This window comes from Culex quinquefasciatus, chromosome 3 (assembly GCF_015732765.1).
Source record: "Culex quinquefasciatus strain JHB chromosome 3, VPISU_Cqui_1.0_pri_paternal, whole genome shotgun sequence".
Taxonomy (NCBI): Eukaryota; Metazoa; Arthropoda; class Insecta; order Diptera; family Culicidae; genus Culex; species Culex quinquefasciatus.
The window spans coordinates 79,760,526-79,781,984 of NC_051863.1; the positions used below are offsets into that span (position 1 = coordinate 79,760,526).

General features: G+C 40.2%; 2 protein-coding genes across 2 annotated transcripts in view; one reads left to right on the forward strand and one right to left on the reverse strand.

The window, feature by feature from the left end:
• Window positions 1–924: 924 nt before the first annotated feature.
• On the forward strand, window positions 925–8,334 carry LOC6035836 (DNA repair endonuclease XPF). The gene is given in 6 exon segments (XM_038261899.1): window positions 925–1,228; window positions 1,288–1,465; window positions 1,467–2,047; window positions 2,105–2,259; window positions 2,314–3,539; window positions 7,607–8,334. Coding segments are annotated over 6 exon segments (3,039 nt in total). The 5' UTR covers window positions 925–1,007; the 3' UTR covers window positions 8,285–8,334.
• A 1,921-nt stretch (window positions 8,335–10,255) lies between these two features.
• LOC6035833 (homeotic protein female sterile) overlaps window positions 10,256–21,459 on the reverse strand; it is a 37,839-nt gene continuing 26,635 nt past the window's right edge. Inside the window, 3 exon segments of the mRNA XM_038261898.1 lie at window positions 10,256–12,293; window positions 12,363–12,540; window positions 18,702–20,611. Coding sequence (XP_038117826.1) covers window positions 12,228–12,293; window positions 12,363–12,540; window positions 18,702–20,611 — 2,154 coding nt within the window. The 3' untranslated portion in view covers window positions 10,256–12,227.

Genomic DNA, 21,459 nt, shown 5'->3' on the forward strand with positions numbered 1-21,459 from the left:
AAATCGATTTTCCAGCACAGCACTTTTTCAATTCCTTTTGGGGTCCTCAACAACTCCCCAAAGTTTGAGACAGAGGGCTGATACAACCATATTACACACTAATGGTCCATAAAGTTATCTAAGCCCGCGCTCACGCACACTAGCACGCCATTTGGTTTGCTGGCTGGTACAAAATTTAACCTCAATCTTTTTCGTGTACGTACATGCAATACATGCGCGCGTAGATAACTCTATTCATGAATCAATTCAAAATGTCCGAATTCTGAAACGGAATCTAATTAGAATCGTATACAAATTCCGTTTCAGAATTCGGATTGATTTGACTGGGGTCACTCTCATGCAAGAACAAGGTCGTTTTCAGTCTCAGATGGTAGTCCCATATGTCCCCTACAAGCTGCAGGTCGAACCGAGTTGATATCTGGATGGAACACTTTTTTATTTGAGTTTGAAAATTATGCTATTTTTTCACTAAAATGCCAATAACTCCCTTTAAATTTAAACAATTGGGATGCTCTACCCTGCATTTTGTTGCATTTTTTAAGTCCTTTCGGATGCATTTTGAATTTTGAAATTTAGTTGAATTTTGCCCAAGTTATAGCCTTTTTGAGATTTATGACGTTTTTGAACCTTCAAACTTTGTGTCCCGATTCGCCCCACTTCCCTAGAGTGCTCATATTTTGGCCAGATGCTAGTTTTATATGTACAAACAACCCCTGAAAATTTCAGGCAGATTCGTGAGGTCGATGCGAAATGGTTATGCTTTGCTCATGGACTCGCTCCTAAGCTTAATTTTAGGACCGAATTACAAAATCTCTCTGAAAAAAATCCACAAAACGTAGTCCCACATCAACTATTCTCGAAAGCATTTCACCCATTTTAACACCACATTCCACAAGCGTGCAACAACCCTCTTTGACGTTTATTTGTTTTGTTTTGATTCCGCGGCAGTTATTTTCACCAAGAACATTCACGTTATATTCCGGATTGTGACCGCCCAGCACGGCACCATGGACGAAGAAGACGACCAGCTGGACGCGGCCCTGGCCTGCTCGGCCGAACAAGCCGAGGCGGACCTGCAGCGCACGCGGGAGGAAAGCGACGACCAGGCGCTGGGCGAATTGGTTGACGCGGAGGAATTCCTGGCCTCGCACGGGGTGTCCATGCTGGAGTACGAGCGGCAGATGTTTTTCGACGTGCTGCACTCGGACGGGCTGACCGTGTGCGCCAAGTGAGTTTGTTTTGGGTTTTGAGTTTGGTTAATTCAATTTAATCAAATTTAAATTTTAGGGGAATCACGTATGAAAAGGTATTGCAGAATCTGTTGAAGATTTTCTGCGATTCGACGACGCTGGTGTTGGTCGTAAATTGCTCCGATTACGAGGAGAAGTTGCTCACGTCGCAGTTGGACAGCCAGCACGTTCACGAGTCCTCGACGAATGCCACGGAACGCGAACGGGTTTATCTGCTTGGGGGGGATTCAGTTTATGAGTACGCGGATTTTGGTGGTTGATTTGCTAAAGGGTAGGATTCCGATTGAGCTAATCACTGGGATAATTGTGGTGAAGGCTCATGAGATTATAGAGTCGTGCCAGGAAGCTTTCGCGCTTCGATTGTATAGGCAGAAGAATAAAACAGGGTTCATCAAGGCGTTTTCGAGAAACGTTGAAGCGTTTACTTACGGATACGGCCACGTGGAGAAGGTCATGCGCAACCTGTTTGTGAGGGAGTTATTCATTTGGCCACGGTTTCACGCAACGATACAAAAGTCCCTGAAACCGTACGAGCCGGTCGTCGTGGAGCTGCAGATACCGATGAGCCAGAACATGATTCTTCTGCAAGCCAACATTCTGGACATTATGAATTACCTGGTGAAGAACATCAAAAGTTTGAATCGTCTCGTGGAACTGCAGGAGATTACAGTGGAGAATTGCGTCACCAAACAGTTTCACAAAATTCTGCAGTCCCAGCTGGACAGCATTTGGCACCAGCTCAGCTCGCAGACCAAGCTGATCGTGGCAGATTTGAAGGTGTTGCGAAGTTTGATGATGTAAGTTGGAGCTGGTTTCTTTGTTTGAACACTTTATGAATATTTTACAACTTTCAGAACAACTCTGTACCACGATGCCGTCACGTTGTACGCTGTAATGAAGAAATATCGCTCGACTGAGTACGCGCTCAGCAATTCCGGCTGGACCATTCTAGATTCTGCGGAAAAGATTTTCAACATTTGCAAGGAGAGGGTCTTCAACCGGAATGACGGTACAAATAGATTCCATTCTTGATTATTAGTGTTAAACCTTTACCGCTTTACAGAATTCGACCCGGAGCAATGCCCCAAGTGGAAGTCCTTGTCGGAAGTACTGCGCAAGGAAATTCCAACCGACGTGAAGGAAACGGCCGGCAAGATCCGCAAAAAGGAAGAGCGCCAAAAGTATCTGCGCCAGCAGGTGAAGGTGCTGGTGCTGTGCCAGGACGCGCGAACCTGCTACCAGCTGAACCAGTATCTCACGCAAGGCCCCGAAAAATATCTCTTTCACATGGCGATGAAGAACGACGTGACGGTGGCGAAGCTGGCCGAAAGCTACCGGCACATCAACCGGGAGGATGAGCCGAACCCGTTCCGGATTCAGCAGGTTCAGGTCAAACCGAAGGAAGCTGTGCTGAAGGAATCGACGTCAGTGGAGGGGTCGACGAGCAAGACTGGTTTCCTGAAGGAACGGATCGCCAAACGACGAGCAGAGGCGGCCAAGAAGGAGGCCGAAGAGGAGGAAGCTCGCAAACGGGAAGAGGAAGAAGATCGGAAAAAGGTTTCCGAAATGGAGGCGGAATTGCTTGCGAAAGAGGAGAGTGAAGAGTACCATTGCTTCCGGGATTCGTACATCCTAACGATGTCTCAGAAAGGAGACGCGAATCGCACCATGTCGGACGACGGAGAATTGGACGATCTGTGCGACATCACCCAGTTGGAGAACGGCGAATTTGAGTCGTTTGCCGAGATGGAACAGTTGGACATGACCAGAATTGAAAAGGAAAGCAGCCGACCAATCGTATTCATTCAAACGTTCAAGAGCGAAATCAACGGGATCGCATCACTGGACCGAACGCTGGAGGAGATCAAGCCCCGTTACATCGTCATGTACCACAGCAACGTAACGGCGATCCGACAGATTGAAGTGTTCGAAGCTCGCCAGCAGCGAACGGAACTGACCAGAGTTCGCGTGTTTGTGATAATTCACTCGAAAACCGTTGAAGAACAGTCCTATCTAACTTCGCTCCGACGAGAGAAGCAGGCCTTCGAACTGTTGATCGACACCAAGCGAACAATGGTCGTTCCGGAGTACCAGGACGGCAAGTCCGAGGACGCCATCACGATGCTGCAGAAGGCACAGGAAGTTTCCTCCCGGCAAGCCGGAGGCCAAGCCGCCGACGAACAGGTCCCCGTAACGCCACGAATCATCGTGGACATGCGTGAGTTCCGGTCCGATTTGCCGTGCCTCATCCATCGGCGTGGAATCGAGGTCGTCCCGCTCACCATCACGGTAAGTTCACCGTGGTGATTATTGCATTCGATCGTAATTTCTCGACTCCGATCGAGATTTCTCGATCGTAATTTGTCGAAAGTAGATTGAGATCATTCGATCGTAATTTGTCGATAGCAGATTGAGATCATTCGATCGTAATTTCCCGATCTACCATCGACAAATTACGACCGACATCGAGAAAATCTCGATATGACATATATACGATCGTTTTCAAAACTTTCAAAAATTCATGATCTGCAGAAATTTCAGATAAATTTAATAAATTAAAAAAAAAACAAAAATTTAAAAAATCAAAATTTTCACAAAAAATCAAAATTTTTTAAAAAAAATCACAAATTCCAAAAAAAATTAAAAAAAAATGTTTTGAAAGTTTCAAGAAAAGCTTAATTTAGATTATATCAGAAATTAAATCAAAAAATAATAGCATCTTATCTTTTAAAGTTTTTGAAATTTTTATTTTTTGAAATTTTAAAATTCTCAATTTTTAATTTTTTAATTTTTTTTAATCTTTTGAATTTTTTTATATTTTTTTAATTATTTTTTTTTAAATTTCTAAACTTTTGTTTTTTTTTAAATTAAAAAAAATGAAATATTTGAAATATTTAAAAATTTCGAAATTTTTGAAATTTTTAAATATTTTTAAATTTTTGAAATATTTTAAATACTTGACATTTTTAAAAATTTTAATTTTTTAAAATATTTAAAATATTTAAAACTTTTGAAACTTTTAAAACTTTTGAAATTTTTAAAATTTTTGAAATTTTTGTAATTTTTGAAATTTTTGAAATTTTTGAAATTTTTGAAATTTTTGAAATTTTTGAAATTTTTGAAATTTTTTAAATTTTTAAAATTTTTGAAATTTTTAAAATTTTTGAAATTTTTGAAATTTTAAAATTTTGAAATTTTAAAATTTTTGAAATTTTTAAAATTTTTGAAATTTTTGAAATTTTTGAAATTTTTGAAATTTTTGAAATTTTTGAAATTTTTGAAATTTTTAAAATTTTTGAAATTCTTGAAATTTTTGAAATTTGTGAAATTTTTAAAATTTTTGAAATTTTTGAAATTTTTGTTATTTTTTTACATTAAAAAAATAACTTAAAAAATTGTATTACAAATAACGATCGTAATTTCTCGATGGTAGATTGAGATTTGTCGATGGTAAGTCGTAATCTTAATATCGAGAAATCTCGATCGTGAGTCGAGAAATTAAGGTGAAATTCCAAAACAACAGAAAAATGGCGGAAAAGGCTGCCGTCACTGCCCCTTAATTCTCATTAATGATTGGTTGTTTTACCTTAGACCCCAGCAACGAAAAATTTCCACTGCTAGACATTCGACTCTAGACTCACTATTTTGCCACCTACCTTTTCCAAACGTTATCACCAACCAAGTATGACCATGATTTACCTTCCTCACTAAGTTTGGCTCCAAATTTTGTCCAAAAACTTCCAAAAACTCAGTCTAAATTAGAGTCACTAAACAATTGCACCACGGTTTCTTCTTTTTCCCGAAAAATATACTTCTTCTTCTCAAATCTGAGCCCCACTTTATTTTATATTTTTCTGCCTATCTCTCTGGGCGGATCGGTCTGGTATCACTAAGCACATCTTTTTATGGTAAAAACTTTCCGAAACACTGGTTTTGACGAGCCAAAAAAGTACAATTTTATCACAATTTGCCGACTTTACCAGAACCCGAACAACCGACCGAAAATATTATCTTTGTATTTGTCTTTATCTGTACGCATCGTACACACTACTCTTTCAAAGTGTGTGTGAATTATTTGGTAAATCATCATTTCTCACTGCACATTTGAAAAAGGCGTGCTAAAACAAAGCCTCGTGCCTCAGTTTAATTTGGCACAAGCCCTATCCAAAAGTGTATGAATCAGTGTGCTAAGTGTTGCCAGTCAAATAAATCAGCAAAATTTACCCAAGAAGTTTTTTTTTATTCTAATTTCAACCAAACACAAACATTTGAGTTTGGAAAAAAGAGAATATATTTTTTATGATATAAAAAAATATTTAGGCAGCATTCAATTGGCCAAAAAAGGCAATCAAAGTAAAAAGAAACAACAAGGATTTTTAGTCACCATCGACCTGGCCTCACTGCTATTGCAGACAGCCCAACTGTCAGTTAGAGGGGAAAACAGCGAAAACAGAGAGCGAACAAAAACACTGAACCTGAACTGTCAAGCAGCTAAGAGCGAAAAAAAAATAGCGGCGGAATCGACGGTGAAAAAAGTTCTTGATGACCGTTCGCGATCGAGAAAAAATAATTAGGACTTGTCGGAATCAACTCCACTGCACTGCTTGATTGTGGAGCTTCAAAAGGTAAGTTTTTGCAGTGCTATAACAACTGATTTCTCTAAAAAAAATGCCCTTTTCCGCACTCATCCTGTTCGATCTTCCAATTTTGAAAAAATTGCCTTCGATTCCAATTTTGATTTGGTTTTGTTCTTTTCGGCGCATATTTTTCTCAAAATAGGTCGCGTCTCGTCCAGGAGAACCTTCTTCAAACTCATCCGGGTGACCTGAACGATGACGAGCCTGCTGGACGTGCCTTTGTAGCTGGTGGCCAACATGCCAGAACAACGCCTGCCGCTCTTTGACCCCCTCGTCTTTATCGGATAGCATTTTGACGAGTACGTAGATCCGGCGGTAAACATCACTCCTGCTCGCCTCGTCGTCCTCGTATCTGCCGCTGGTTGGAGCCAAATTTACCAAAAAGTGGGACAACTCTTGCAGCGCACCGGCCAGCGAAACCAACGACGGGTAGTTCTCCTCCAGTAGCTGACCCTCGGCCGCACTTATCATGGTGGTCAGGTGCTCTAGATCCTGGACGACGGCCGTGGCCAGGTCGCGCTCGTAGTTTCTCGCCGGCGAGGACTGAACAAAGCAGATGCACTCGCGCATCATTCTCGCCGAGGATTTGCGAATCGGTGTGACGTGTTGCTGGATGAGCCGTCGGATCATCTTCTGGCTGACCTAAAAAAAGAATCCTGCTGGACGTGCCCTGGAAGACGGTGGCCACCATGCCAGCGTAAACCAAGTTCCCGTTGGAAAACGAAGAACAGATGCGCACCGTAGAGCAGGAAATGGTGCATAATGAGAATGCAGGAAAACGATTTTTTTATTCAAAAAAGTGTTACAAAATTAAGTTATATTTATATGTATTGCAAAAGAAATATAAAATGACATAAAGGTATTATATTCCAAATCTGCCCGCCATATTCAATCCATATATAAAGAATAATTCATAACATTTATCCATTTATTAGTAAAAGCTACAAAAATAAAAGTTATCGAAATAGTTTCGTAACTAACACGACAATTTTCGTGAATAAATTCCACCGCAACAAATAAAACGGTACGAAAAATTTTGTACAATGAACACATCTTTTTAGTAAAGCTACGAAGATTAAAAAGTACAAATCTTTTTGTACAAAACACTAAAATTTAGTTACGTTTGGTTGTATTAGTGATCAAATATGCTCAAGTCTTACGAAATTGGGTTCGTTAAATTTACAAAAATGTTTCGTTGCCGAAATCAACGAAATTTTTCATACTGATAACAAAATGTTTAGTTCTATTTATCAGTTTCTATAAAGAATCAGAGTATTGAATTAAAAACAATTCGACAAATTACAAATCGCAATACACTCAACCACCACCTGTGTGCAAAAAGGAGACAGAGCTTATAAAAAAAAAAAATCACAAATCACTTTGTGCATCAGCCAATTCCCACTGCTAGATGAATTAACCTTTTTGTAAATGTTTACTTTTGTTAGCAAACAATAAGTAAGTGTTTGTAAACAAGATCAGGATTGTATTGGTATGTGTGACAGTTTTACCAACACATGCATTCTGAAAATGATTGATGATTTCGATGATGATACCAAGAAGAAGAAGAGGAAGAAGAAGCCCGAATAGGTTGTTCTGGAATTTCACCTTAAGATCGTAATATTGACAAAGGACTTTTTATTACGATCGAATGCAATAATCACCACGCACGTCTGAATTACTAACAAGAAATGTAATCAAAATCAAACTCAAATCTTCCAGATCGGTGACTACATCCTTTCCCCAGAAATTTGCGTCGAGCGCAAATCAATTTCCGACCTGATCGGTTCGCTCAACTCGGGCCGCCTCTACAACCAGTGCGTCCAGATGACGCGCTTCTACGCCAAGCCCATGCTGCTGATCGAGTTCGACCAGAACAAACCGTTCCACCTGCAGCGCAACTTTGTCGTGTCGGGCGACGCCGGCTCCTCGAACGCGGACATTATGCAAAAGCTGCAGCTGCTGACGATGCACTTTCCGAAGCTGAAGCTCGTCTGGTCGCCGAGTCCGTACGCGACGGCGCAGCTGTTTGAAGAGTTGAAGCAGGGCAAGCTGGAGCCCGATCCGGATGTGGCGGCGCTCGTGGGCTCCGATGAAGCTGGTGGGCCGAGCGAGATGGAGAACATTGCCGAGAGTTCGAACCCGAACATTCACGACTTTCTCATCAAGCTGCCGGGGATTAACTCCAAGAACATCGGAAAAGTTATGCGAAAGTGTAAAAATCTGAAGGAATTGCTCCAGAAATCGCAGGAAGAACTGCGCGAGCTGCTGGGCACGGAACTGCACGCGAAAATGCTGTGGGAAATTTTGCACGTGGCGCACAAACCGGTGCAGGGAGAAGCGGCCGAGAAGCCGTCGGCGTCCAAGTTTAAGCGGGGCTTTGGAAAGAGGAATTTTTAACGTTGTTTCGTTTAATAAAAAAGTTGTTTCTTTTTTCGTATTTATTGAAATCCATTTGTTTTATTTTAACTTATGATAAAAGTTCAACATATCGATTCGATTTTAAAGTGCAAAAAAACGTGATTTCTTGTTTTGATGCTCTGTGAAATGCGCTTCACCACACCAGAAGAATAAAACAAATCGATTCTCTCCATCAGCACCCCCAATTTTGTTTTATGAATTCAGCTTCCCAACTTGGGATGTAAGATTCAAGTGCCTAAACGCCGATGCAAAACTCAACATCAATAATCTCAGAAACCTTATGCCTCTGAGTTATCCTTTCTTTTTCCTGCGCGATGGAAGTGAGGCAATCTTACGAACTTAATCGGAACAGAATCGGTTTTAACTCTGTGGATGGTCTGCTCAACACTCAGAGATGTTGTGTTCTCGACATTCGTGCAATTTCCCGAATCTGGATCATTGATCTGTTTATAAGCTTATTGTCGTTGCAGTCGATTATGATCTTGGGAAAATCTGTACGTGAAGGCATTCATACCACCAGCAGCTTCAACATGTGCCACATTTTTCGATACAACCCAGAAGACCCGTGTGTGCTAGCAGCACCTACATGTGGAACATCAGTTCCCATCAGACTTTTTCTTCGGTCTTACAAGGAAAAATTCAAGCAACTTCTTCGAACTCCGTGGTCTGGACCCATAACCTGTAAAGGCCACACAAAGAAGCTACTTCAGACATAGGTCTGATTGAACTAGATTTTGACAGAGAATACAAATTTCCAATTCGGACCTCGCACTAGGTCACTTTGATCTGTTGATCGTTTCCGTGAGGCGTTGCCGATCAAGGCTATGTAATGCCCTACAGGCCGTAATTAATATTTTTTATTTTTATTTTTTTTTTCATCGAAAAGGGTAAATTAACTTACGTGATGGAGTTGTACGTAGAAACGGTTGGATTAGTTTTGAATAAAATTACGTCTTAACTCTGTGGATAGTAGATTTAAAAGACTGGGTATTTCTTGGCTTTAGGTACAATCAAGGTTTGTGAGACACAATCTCAGAGAAAGAAAGCGCGAGAGAGCACCCATTAAAGTACAATCGTAATCGACTGTCTACAATCACTTAACATAGAATAGCTGTATTACGTTATACGAATAGATAGGGGCACGGCATCCAATTCCATCGTCCACTTGTTTTATCGTTGTGAAATAAAATTCGAAAAAGTGTATGGGGAGAGGCAAAAATGACAAAATTCCGCCAAAAGGTGGCGTAAAACCTTACGATTGCGATCGAAGAACCAAATTCTTCAGCAATTCAAGAAGGGACGTAATTGGGAAAGGTTCGAGCAATTGAAATCGAAGAGATGATCTTATATTTGTAGGCCACGTGGTGTATGCACGAGCCCTAAGGAAGTGAGCAAGCAAGTTTTGCAAAATAAGCAATAAGTGAAAACCATCAAATTGGACGGAATTACAATCGAATTCTTAACCTGCCAAACTTATGTGAATTTCCCCGTTAATGTTAAGTAAAAAAGTCTTAAGATAAAGAATTTATCGTACCGTAATGCATTTATTGAAACTTCATAAAAATCATAATTTGTATTTATAAAACCATCAAATAAAAAAAAAGGTGCTGCATCATAAATCAATTTTGCAACAAAAATTTCGTCTCACCAAAAATTTCACCGAGATGAAAAAAACCAAACATCCATTTCACACAAAAACACATATTTTAAAATTAGTCGAGATTACCGCCGACCGCCGGCCCTAGATAAACTTAGCATTTTGCAAATTCGCCAAGTTGCCGATTTGTGCTGCGCCCTCAGGGGACCCCGGGGCACCCCAAATGCCATTTTTGAAAATTAAATGCCTTAGGGAGGAAACAAGAAATGTTTTAAATAATCTTGATGGCTGTGATAAAAAAGAATCCGAATTGTTGTGATATATCTGCTAGCCAAAGAAAACACGGTGTAATAATTCAAATTTCTGTCAACGTTCAGCAATCTTTACTTCCATGCTTTTTTTTATATCAGTGTTTGATTGTATTTAAGTCAATAAAAATTGTATTTTATTTATGTTTTTTTCCTCTTTTCTCCTTTTCTCGTCTACCATTTTTTGGATTCTTAACTAAACTACTACATCTATTGCTCTGTTCAAAAACATTCGCTTCCTTTATCGTTTCGCGCTTCTTTATTACTATATCTCAGCCCGCGCACGTGAACGAACCCCTCAACTCACCGCGACACTGTGGTGCCTTCTCTGGTTTAGCTTAGCTGTCGCGACACACAGGAAACGACGACGACGACGAGGACACATCAATAATCGACATCCTCCGAAGCCGGTGGCGCTTCGCTCGGCAACCATCACTCGTAATATTTCTAGTAATACTCTCATAAAAACTAGTAGAAAATTGGACCATTCGAAAGAAACAGAGAAAAGCCAAACGAATCTTCTTGATGGTTTTTTTTTTATTTTCCTTCTTGCACGTGGGCTCCGTTCCTGTTTTTTTGGGACTGAGATGGATTTAATGTGCAGAGTTTTGTTTTTGTTTTTCTTTAAATTTTGTTTAATTTAGTCATTTATTAGAAAGTGTGTTTTACACGATTTTTTCAACCAATTTTCTTGCTTCCGATACTTGAATTGTTTTGTTTATGAACATTACACCATGCATAGATTTTCACTACATTTTACAGTTTTTTCTTACTTTTTTACGCGCTATGAATATTGTGTGTAGTATTTTACAATGCGGTTTACAGCAATTAGTGTTATTAACATCATTTACATCAGTTTTCCTTACGCCACATAGTAGTGTTGTTTGATCGCATATAAATTATGTAGCACATTGACTTGGTTTTTTTTGTGTGTGGAGGGTTGATGAAGTTTGGTTTATGTACAAATGTGTGTGTGTGACACGATGAACCCCGAAACTCCGAAACCGCGCGCGTCGCTTTCGGTTCTAATCTCATAGTTTTAGTTTGTTGTTTGCTTGAAGGACTTTTCTTTCGCAAAACTAGCTGAACTGACTAAGATTTGTTGCTTCGAATTCCAACAACGTTTTAAAGGAGGCAGACAAAGGAACAACAAAATGGGACCGGGAAAACAAATAAAGCTGAGTTCGGAGGTGTGGAACAGAAAAGACCTTCGAAAAGAATAATCAAGTCGTTGGTGGTGTGTTTCGTAGGTGCTTATTATTTTCGTATATTTTCAAAATGCCTACCTAATTTGATATACCTAATATTGGACAAATAAAACTAGGAAATAATAAGTTTTGTGTTGTAAAAATAAAAGAACCAAAATTATAATATATTTCTTAAATAGATACAGCTTGGTAAATTACACTATCTCTTGATTTAATCAACTCTGGACTGTCACGTAATGTACAACTTGATAGTATTAAATAAAAAAGAAGCTATGCACTTTTCAAACTGCTGAAGAGCACTCTTATTAGTAACAAATAATGATAATGGTCATACCCATAGGACCGAAAATCGAAAGCAAATTTTCGTTTCATTCGTTTTGTTGTTTTTTTGGCTGTTCTTACGGTTCATCTGCCGTTTACTGCTAACACTCGAAATTTAGAGTAACATTGATTCGTGGAAACTTCATTTCATTACTTTCTCTAACAACGGAATCTTCTCCTTCTTCTGCTTTCTCTTGCTCTACTTGCATATTGTTACAGTTCTCGGCCCGTTTCGCCGCAAATTAGAACACATAATGACTCCCTCCTCCGCATGTCAAAATTTACGTTATGTTTTCATCCTCTTTTCGTTTAAATATATATTTTTAATATATTTACGTTACATATCACAAATTATAATGTCACCTTATTTACTACATAATGGTTACTATCTTGCGTCCGTGGTTCCTCCCCACATACACACAAAAAAAAAGTTACATTCCGTCTTCCGGGAACGGGGAGGGTGGTGTGACACACAGCGCAGCGCATATTTACAGCGACTCTTCGAACGCCGCCATCAAGTCGCTTTGCATGTTCATGTCGATCTGGCCGGCCATCTGCGAAACAAAAAATTAAATATTTTAAAATGTATCCTTCTTGAGAAAGAAAACCCGCTCCACACTTACAGCTTCCCGCCGTCGACGTTCCTGCTCCAGCTTGCGCAGCTCGGCTCGCTTCGCCGCGGACCGGTCGAGCGCGTGGGGTGTGGTGGGCGTACCGGGCGAGGGGCTGCCCTGCGGGGACGCTTTGATGTCCTCGACGACGCGGGCCGGCATGGGCTCGATCACCATTTTGCTGCTGCTTCTGTTGTGGGGGAGGAAAAGGGGGTTTGTTGAAAAATGATGTTGTAATTCAATCGGTTTCACAATGTTAGTTTTGAATTTTTGTTCTGTTTTCATATTTCTTTCATTACATTACTACATTACATTACAAATAAAGGGCAAATGACAAAAAAAAACTGACCGAATTGATGTCTTCGGTAAAGTTGAAGGTGTTGGTTAAAATTAATTTGAAATAAAATAGTGAAACTGTTAATCTGATTTTTTTCAATGTTAAAAAAGTATCATTCGTAAAATTTTATGATCTATGCAAAAAAACTTTTTTGTATGGATCGTGGACAATCGCCATACCATCGCAAATCGTATTGCTTGATTAAGTCCTTCATACATCATCGATAATCGGAAGGCACGCCGACGAAGAATTTCTGAGGAATCGTGATCAAATCAATTATATATTTAAATCACAGCCAGCTGCCTAAGATTCAAAATTATTATTATTATTATTATTTTCGTAAAATTATTTTTATCAGGTCCTTTTAGGTACTGGACCTGGTTACGCCCGAGTCAGCTTTTGTAATTACATTTTTCTTAAAGCTAAACATAATTGCAGAGGATCTTGTGTGAATGTTAGTGGGAGGGAGATTCAAAATTTTCAACCGATAAACAAATTGCTCATGGTTACGTAGGGTAGGGTAGTCATCAATGAGACGCTTTTGGTTTTTAACTTTCAACGATTTTTGTATTTTTTTAATCAGCATGTTTTAATAAGCTTTTTGTTGCATTTTCTTTCTTTTAATGTGTTCTAACATTGACCAAAATATGAGATCGATCCGACCACTACAGCCAGAGCTATCCAACTGTCTCATTGTAGACGCACTTGGCAGGAACAATGAGACAGGTGGGAACAATGAGACACTTTACGAAAATCAATACTTTTCTAATAAAACATCATGTTTTTTTTTTGTTCCATTGCAGATGATTTACCTTGAATATTTTAGAGCAATTTTGCCAACTTGAAGCTTTCATTAACAAAAGTTATACTAAAAATTATTTAAATTTAATAAAATTCATTTATTTATACCATTTAACTTTATATGTTTGGCTAAATGAAGTCAAAACTCAATAAATATGCCAAAAATCACTTTCGATTCATGTTTTGAAGGATTTCCCTAGATTTTGAAAAATTTAATGAAGAAAAATCAAAGTGTCTCATTGTTACCCATAGGCTGAAAAGAGTGGGGAACAATGAGACAGCCCTGGATTCTGGGTATATTCTTAATTTTGGTCAATTCTAATGAAAGGCCATTGTAGTCCAACTCATGCCCTATGAAATGACGAAAGAAGTTTGGAGAAATTTTAGTTTTTGTATTATTGGCAGAATATAAGCGAAAATGTAATTTTCAGTCATAGTTTACATTTACACCCCAAAATCAAACATTTATGAATAACTTTGCAAGGGAGCGTCCATAACCAAAGCCACTATTATGGCAGACGTGTATCCAGTAGATACACCTTTCCCTAAAATATGAGCCTGATTGGTTGAAACTACGACTTGTGAGAGCCATTTTATCATTGTTCCCCGTGTCTCATTGATGACTACTCTACCCTACTGCCACCCGTGTATCCTGACCTCTTACCCGTCTTACTAAAAAACCCCTCAAAACTCATTGAACCTACTACTGGTCGTAGCAGGCGCCGGTATTGATCAGCATGATAGGGGCCTTTGAAATGTTGTGAAACGAGGAAAAATAGCTCCCACTCATCTTCCGCGGCACGTGAATGTAGCTTTTAGAGGGCCTGGGCAATATTGTCGCTCTGGCACTAAATCACACTGAGCGATTTCCACTCTCGCCGCACTTTTTCTCTCCGCCTTTTTTGGTCAAACTAGATTTGGTATTACTCAATCAGTGTGTAAGCCAATTTTGTTTTGATTCCTTAAGGCCGATGCAAATATTTAAAAAAGTTTTTGTCCCTCGGCCCTGGCTGAGGTCAAGGGGGGGCAAAAAAATAAAAAAATATAAAAATTTAAATAACAAGCCATTGTCTTCACAATTAAATGAAAAAAGTTTTTTAAAATGCATTTTACACTAGTTCAGTTGTTTTCCAATCATTAGTTTTCAAAAAATCTAAGATCTGACAAAAACTGTATCGAAAAAAAAGATTTTGCATCGAAAATTTTCAAAAAATCTTAAGATTTTTTAATAAACCCAAACATGCTAAAAATGATTTTAAACGCAGGAGAATGTATTTTAATTTGATTTCAGTTGGTTGCACTTGAATTTTCATTGAAATTTTGAAGTTTATTGTAAAAATATTTTTTTTGCCCCCTGATTTTTCGGGCCAATTTTGAAGGGGGGGGGGGGTGACAAAAACTTTTAAAAATATTTGTACCAGCCTAATCTTGTTTTGATAGACGAAAATTTCTGTCGGTGGTTGTACACATTTTGTTTTGTTTATTTAATGAAAAACAAAATAAAATATGTACCGTCGTACCGGGGTGAATCGGGACACATGGGGAGAATTGGAACAGCTGTGTTAGCCTTGTTACTGCAAATATCTGGATTTTGCCTTCCTCACCTCAATGAGGAAAGGCTATAAAATCACTCGAAAAATGAACTTTTTTATTCGACCTCGTAGACCCACCTGCACGTATACCTATCGACTCAGAATCAAATTCTGTCTGTGCGTGTGTATGTGTATGTCTGTAAATCTAAAAAAAAATCAAACCATCCACATTAACGACCCCTGGGTCTTTGCAAGTTTCTGCTCGAACCTAGGAGTCCGAAGGCTTGAATGGGGAGAGCACCCAAACCTCTTTCTACTCCAAGGAACCTTCCACCCCAGTGTTTGAACTGACGACCTTCGGATTGCGAGTCCAACCGCCGCCAGCGATTCCACCGGAGTAGGCTTGGTTTGGTGTGTTGTTTGTACTTATGGCAGGAGACGACTCTTACACCTGGAATGACTTAACGGCCTAACAACCAAGGCCGGGACCGATATTTTACTTCCTCACCCGATGGAAGGTTGCAGCAGATGGGAATCGAACCCAGAATCATCCGCTTACAAAGCGGACAGCTTAACCATTCGGCCACGCACTGCCACATCTGTAAATCTGTGCACCAAAAAATATGCACACGATTATCTCCGGAATGGCTAAACCAATTTGGACCGTTTTGGTCTCATTCGATCCGTTTTGGTCCCACAATACCCTAGTTAATATTATAAAGTTTAGAAAAGATCTTCGAGAGTTATGCTAAAAACGATTTTAGCTTAACTTCGGAAGATTGTAAAAGGGGTTTTTTAAGAACGATATACATTTTTAGAAAGGTATTTGAAAGACCTTTCCAACGAGCCCAAAACTTTGAAAATCTAACTACCCTATCAAAAGTTATAACCACTTAAGTGTTATTTATACACTTTTTAGAGACCGGATCTCACATATTTTGATGAACACGTTGTCCGGATCTACCATGCGACCTATCTTTGGGTGTATAATCAAGAGATCTTTCCGAAGAGTCCAAAACATTGAAAATCTGACAACCCCATCAAAAGTTATAAGTACAGTCGACTCTCTGGCTGTCGATCTTCTCGATATCAATATTGCTCCGATGAATTCTTCAGTTCCTTCAAACTGCATACTTCGATTGTCTTTATTCCTCGATATTTTCTCTTGCTTGAAAGATCTCTTCCTCTACGGTCCCTTGGATTCTATTTGCTTTAAACATCTATTCCGGTTGTCAATAATTTCACTTTCTCGTGGCTTGCATAGACATTTTTCTTTGATAAACGAAGCTTTGAAGGGTGTTTGACATTTCTTTGTTTTTGTTTGCTGGACGTTGCCATGATTCTCTCCCATAGCTGGTTATCAAGAAAAAATAAATTTCGATCGAGTCATCATTTTGCATCGTTCTGTAAACTGATGCTCCTCTTTCTCGACGGTCCCTTTGATATTGACAACCAGAGAGTCGACTGTACTTTAGTGTTTTATCACACTTTTACCAGGCCGGACCTTAGATATTTTGATACAGTAAGTGTTATTTATACACACTTGAGACTGTTTAGTACATCCGGGACCGTGGTGTAGTGGTAAGCGTGGTTGCCTCTCACCCAGTCGGCCTGGGTTTGATCCCAGAAGGTCCCAGTGGAAAATTTTGAGACGAGATTTGTCTGATCACGCCTTCCGTCGGACAGGGAAGTTAAATGTTGGTCCCGGTCTTACTTAGTGGTTAGGTCGTTAGCTCAGTCCAGGTGCAGGAGTCGTCTCCCTGGGTCCTGTCTCGGTGGAGTCGCTGGTAGGCAGTTGGACTAACAATCCAAAGGTCGTCAGTTCGAATCCCGGGGTGGATGGAAGCTTAGGTGTGAAAAGAGGTTTGCACTTGCCTCAACAATCAAGCCTTCGGACACCTAGTTTCGAGTAAGAATCTCGCATTCGAGAACGCCAAGGTAATGCTGTATGAGCGAATAATTTGATTTGATTTGAGACTGTGTAGTGCAGGCCTGCCCAAAGTCCGGCCCGCGGGCCGGATCCGGCCCGTGAAGCCATTTCATCCAGCCCGCGACGGTTTTTCAAAAATGTCCTATGACCGGCCCTTATTAAATAAATTAATTAATTGTCTGAAAAAAAAAAAACAAAATAAGGTTCAGATCAAATGTATACATATTTATACAAAATTCTTCAAGTTTGAATTTAATTCTAATATTTTCTTGATTGATATTTTTAAAATGAAAAATGGTACAAGAAAACATTGCGTAAAATTGTGACATTTATGAAAAAACTTTGATTGTTGTCTAAAAATGTACAAAAAGAGACTAAATTTAAAAAAAAATCAGTTTTTGTTTTTGAAGTCGTTTTCTATTTTCTATTTTTTTTATAAATAAGTAAGCAAAAACCAATATATTTTTCTAGAAGAACTTTTCAGTGATTCAGTTTTTGTTTTTTTTTTTAAAAAAAAGCTTTAAAAAGCAAGTTATTCATACTGAAAATAGATCGCTGCAAATATTTTAAAAGTATTTAAAAAATGTCTCAGTCAAGAAATTAGGGTGCAAAAAATGTATTTTTAATAAGCTTTAAATTTCGAAGTTAAACAAATTGAAAATGATTTTAAATATATTTTATTAATTTTAAAATTTGTGTGTTTTTAAAATCAGTTTAAAATATTTTTATTTAATTTTTCAATAAAGGTGCACAAAAACGCAAAAAGTTTTTTTGTAAAGGATATTCGAATCCAAATTGCGTTTGAATAATTTTATCATGTCTCATTGATTTTTTTATATTGTAGGTAGTGTTGAGGAAATGAAACTTCAAAATTTTCAACGACCATTGAAATTTGAAGGTGTTTTTTTAAATAAAATATTATATCAAAGTATTTGATTGTACTATACAATTTTAAACAAACAAAAATTGAAATAAGTCAAATAAAGACATTTTGAAAGTTATCCTTGAGTTTTATTCTTAAAATCAAGATATATGAATCTTATTTGCAACACAAGTTCTTTTATTTACTTACTTTAAAATAAAAAATAAATGTGTTTACCTTTCAAATTTTATAAAATATTAGTTCCGGCCCGCCACTGCTTCAGACCAATCAGATCTGGCCCGCAGAACTTAAAGGTTGGGCACCCCTGTGTAGTGTATTCACTTTATGAATGTGAGGAAGGCACCAACCACCTTAAGGTGGATTAAGTATCGTTTTTTTGAATTATTTTTGAATAGAACAGATACAGATCAGGGACCATCCATAAACCACGTAGACATTTTTTGAAAATCTTGTTTTTCGCAGAGATCAGAAAATTTCACAAATGATTATTTTTTCAGATTGAAAATAAAACAGTGACGGGACTTAGGGACCATCCCTAAAACACGTGGACACTTTAGGGGGGATGGAGGGGTTAGCGATTGTCCACGCTTCATACAAAAAAGTTTTTTTTTTGTATGGACAATTGTCCACGAAGGGGGGGAGGAGGGGTGGGGGGTTGAGATTCCCAAAAAAGTGTCCACGTGATTTATGGATGGTCCCTTACAAAGAAATGTCTTATTTTGCAAGAATAGCATGGCAAAGGCTACGAATATGTGTGTGTGTGAGCATTGCACAGAATGCCTAATTTGCCCAACTAAATTATGTTTTCGCATTAAATTCCAAAAAAAGGTTAAATATAAAGGCTACCACTTTTTCATTATCTACTCACCGTCCATTGTTGATCTCGTCCTGTTTGACCTTCTGCTGTTGCTCCTGCTGGCGCTTCAGCTCCTTCTCGGCCTGCTCCTTCTGGCTGCGCTTCATCTCCTGCTGCTGGAGCATCTTCTGGCGGTCGAGCTTTTCCTTCGCCTTGTTTCTAAATGCCTGGAACGTGTCCATCGAGGGTTTTGGCTTGGTGGCAGCCGACGTGGGCGTGCTCTGGGGCGAACCGGCCGACGCCAGCGAGGACCACGCGTTCTTCAGATTTTGGTCATGCGCGGACGATTTGAAGGCGTGCCCGAAGCCGCCGCCCTTGCCGTCCGGTGGCGTGCTGCTTATCTTCTTCTCGTTCGGGTTCATCAGCAGGTCCTCGATCGGTTTCGGCGTCAGCATGAATTTGCCCTCCTCCTTTTTGGACATTCCTCCCACGCCGACGCCGCTGGACATGCTGCCACCGGTTAGGTCGATCGTGCCGGGGTTGTTTTGGTAACTGGACGGTCGCATGAAGTTTTGCAGCGGGTCAAAGAGTGGAACGTTGCCCAACAGGGGATTGCTAGTAACCATCGAGTTCATCAACATCTGACTCATGCCAACGCTGGATGCCAGGTTGCCCATGCCGTTCAGTGGCCCGTTGCCGTTAAAGTCATTGTTGAACCCGTTGTTTGAGTGCTGGTGCATTTGGTTCTGCAGGTGCTGGTGGACCAGTTCTAGCGGTGGCAGTAAGTTGGATTGAGCCTGAGCCATCGCCCCAGCGGACAGTTCCTGCTTGAGCGTGTTCAGATCGTTCAGCATGTTCAGCCCCAACGCCGTTGCGTCGCCCTTCTCGAACGAGGCCAACGAGTGCTCCAGCGGATCAATGAACCCGGCCAACGGGTGCGCTTGCGGATTTCCCCCGACCGAGGCTCGACTCGTTGGCAGGTGAAGAGACATGTGACTGGCGGAGTGCTGGTTATGCGACTGCTTTCCACCCATTTGGTGCTGCTGCTGCTGCTGTTGGCTTTGACTTGGAACCTGAGGTAATTGCATTGTTGGCTGTTGCTGCTGCTGCGCCATTCCAGTACCAACCAAGCTGGCCAAACTGTTGATCGACGCCAGCCCGGTGGGTAGTTGCAGTCCGGCCAGCGACAACGGATTGCTGCCAATACCGTTGGTATTATCGGACGCCACCAACGACGACGAAGAGGACGTCGGCAGACCATTGCCGGACAGACCCAGCTGGGGAACTTGAGATTGCTGCTGGTTTGACTGTTGCTGCTGATGTTGGTGCTGCGTAACATTGTTGATGTTATTCATACTATTACTGCTAGTGGACAACAAATTGGAAGGTAACATTGTTGTCGTATTTGGTGACGGCGTTGGCAATGGAACTTGGTTACTGTTGTTGTTGTTGCTGTTGCTGTTACTACTATTGCTACCGGTCACTACCGACGTGGACAGGCCTTGCTGGGGCGGAAGTTGAGGTGTCTGTTGTGACGGTGCAACTGCAGTGGGTGGTAATGAAGTGGGTAGCGAAAGGGTGGTGGAAATGGAGGTGTTGTTCTGTGACGTCACCGCAGGATTGACGATCTGTGATGGCAGATTGGGCTGGGAAACGGGCAGGTTTGGTGTACTGGGACCGGATGGTATCGCCGCCGCGGTGGTGGCCGCATTCGACGCCGGAGGAACGGCAGATGCAGCAGGAGCAGCAGCACTAGATGCATTGTTGGTGTTGTTGTTGTTGTTGGATGGGACGTTGTTGTTCTGGGGATTCGTCAGTAGTGGTGTTGTGATGGATGCAGATGAAATTTGCGCCGGGTTAGAAAGGGTCAAACTGTTGTTGGTGTTGCTGAGGACGATCGGCGGAACCGTCAACGGGGTGGAAGTGTTCTGTGCTGTGACTGTCGCGGTGTTTGAGTTTGCTGAAGATGTGACGGATGTTGGCTGTTAACGATGGAAATCAGAACAAGCAAATTAGTCTTCACTCTTCTACAGGTTCTATACACTAAAAGGGTAACGATTGCGTGCGACTACTCAAAAAGGGTGTTCCTTAACATTGCTTTTGAATCGAGAAGTACAACGTGGAGTTAAACTTCTAAAGTGACAACTGGAAGTTTTCACTCCATTTTACCGACTTACATCCCTCTTTTCAATTTCGATTTTCAGCAAATGTATGGATTAGGGTGGGTACGTTTTTCAAAAAGTTCTCCGATAAAGTTTCAGTATAGTTCCCCTTGTAGGGCATGCACATAGGGACTTTCATGCCAAATATCAGTTCATTTGGTTGTAAACTGGCTACGCTCATCAGGGTTAATGTTTACATGGAAATTACTATGGAAAATTGGAACTTTTTGTTCAAACGCTCCTACAGGTCTGGGAAAATCACGCGCAAACTTCTGGTATGGTCAGGCCTAAGGGGAATGGTCTGGAGAACACTTTTCCCGAAGAGACCATACGGATTCATTGTACCTAGAGCTGGCGTATGTCTCCGGAATCAACGGTTTTCCCAGAAAAAGCATCAAATTTTCCTTAGCATGCTATGAAAGCTTGATGCACACCGCGACGCCATATGTCAGGTAGCTACCACGTGGGTTAGAAATGGCTGGAATACTCAATTATAAACCTTCTTTTAACTAGAAAATGAACATTTCAAGCAATCCTGATGCGCCAGCTCACTTCCCATTAAGCTATGTTGCTTGATATGGGCTGAAAACGCATAAATTCCTATCCCCGCCCATTGATAAACTTATTGGAAAATAAATAAAAATAAAAAAAATATAAAAAATACAGTC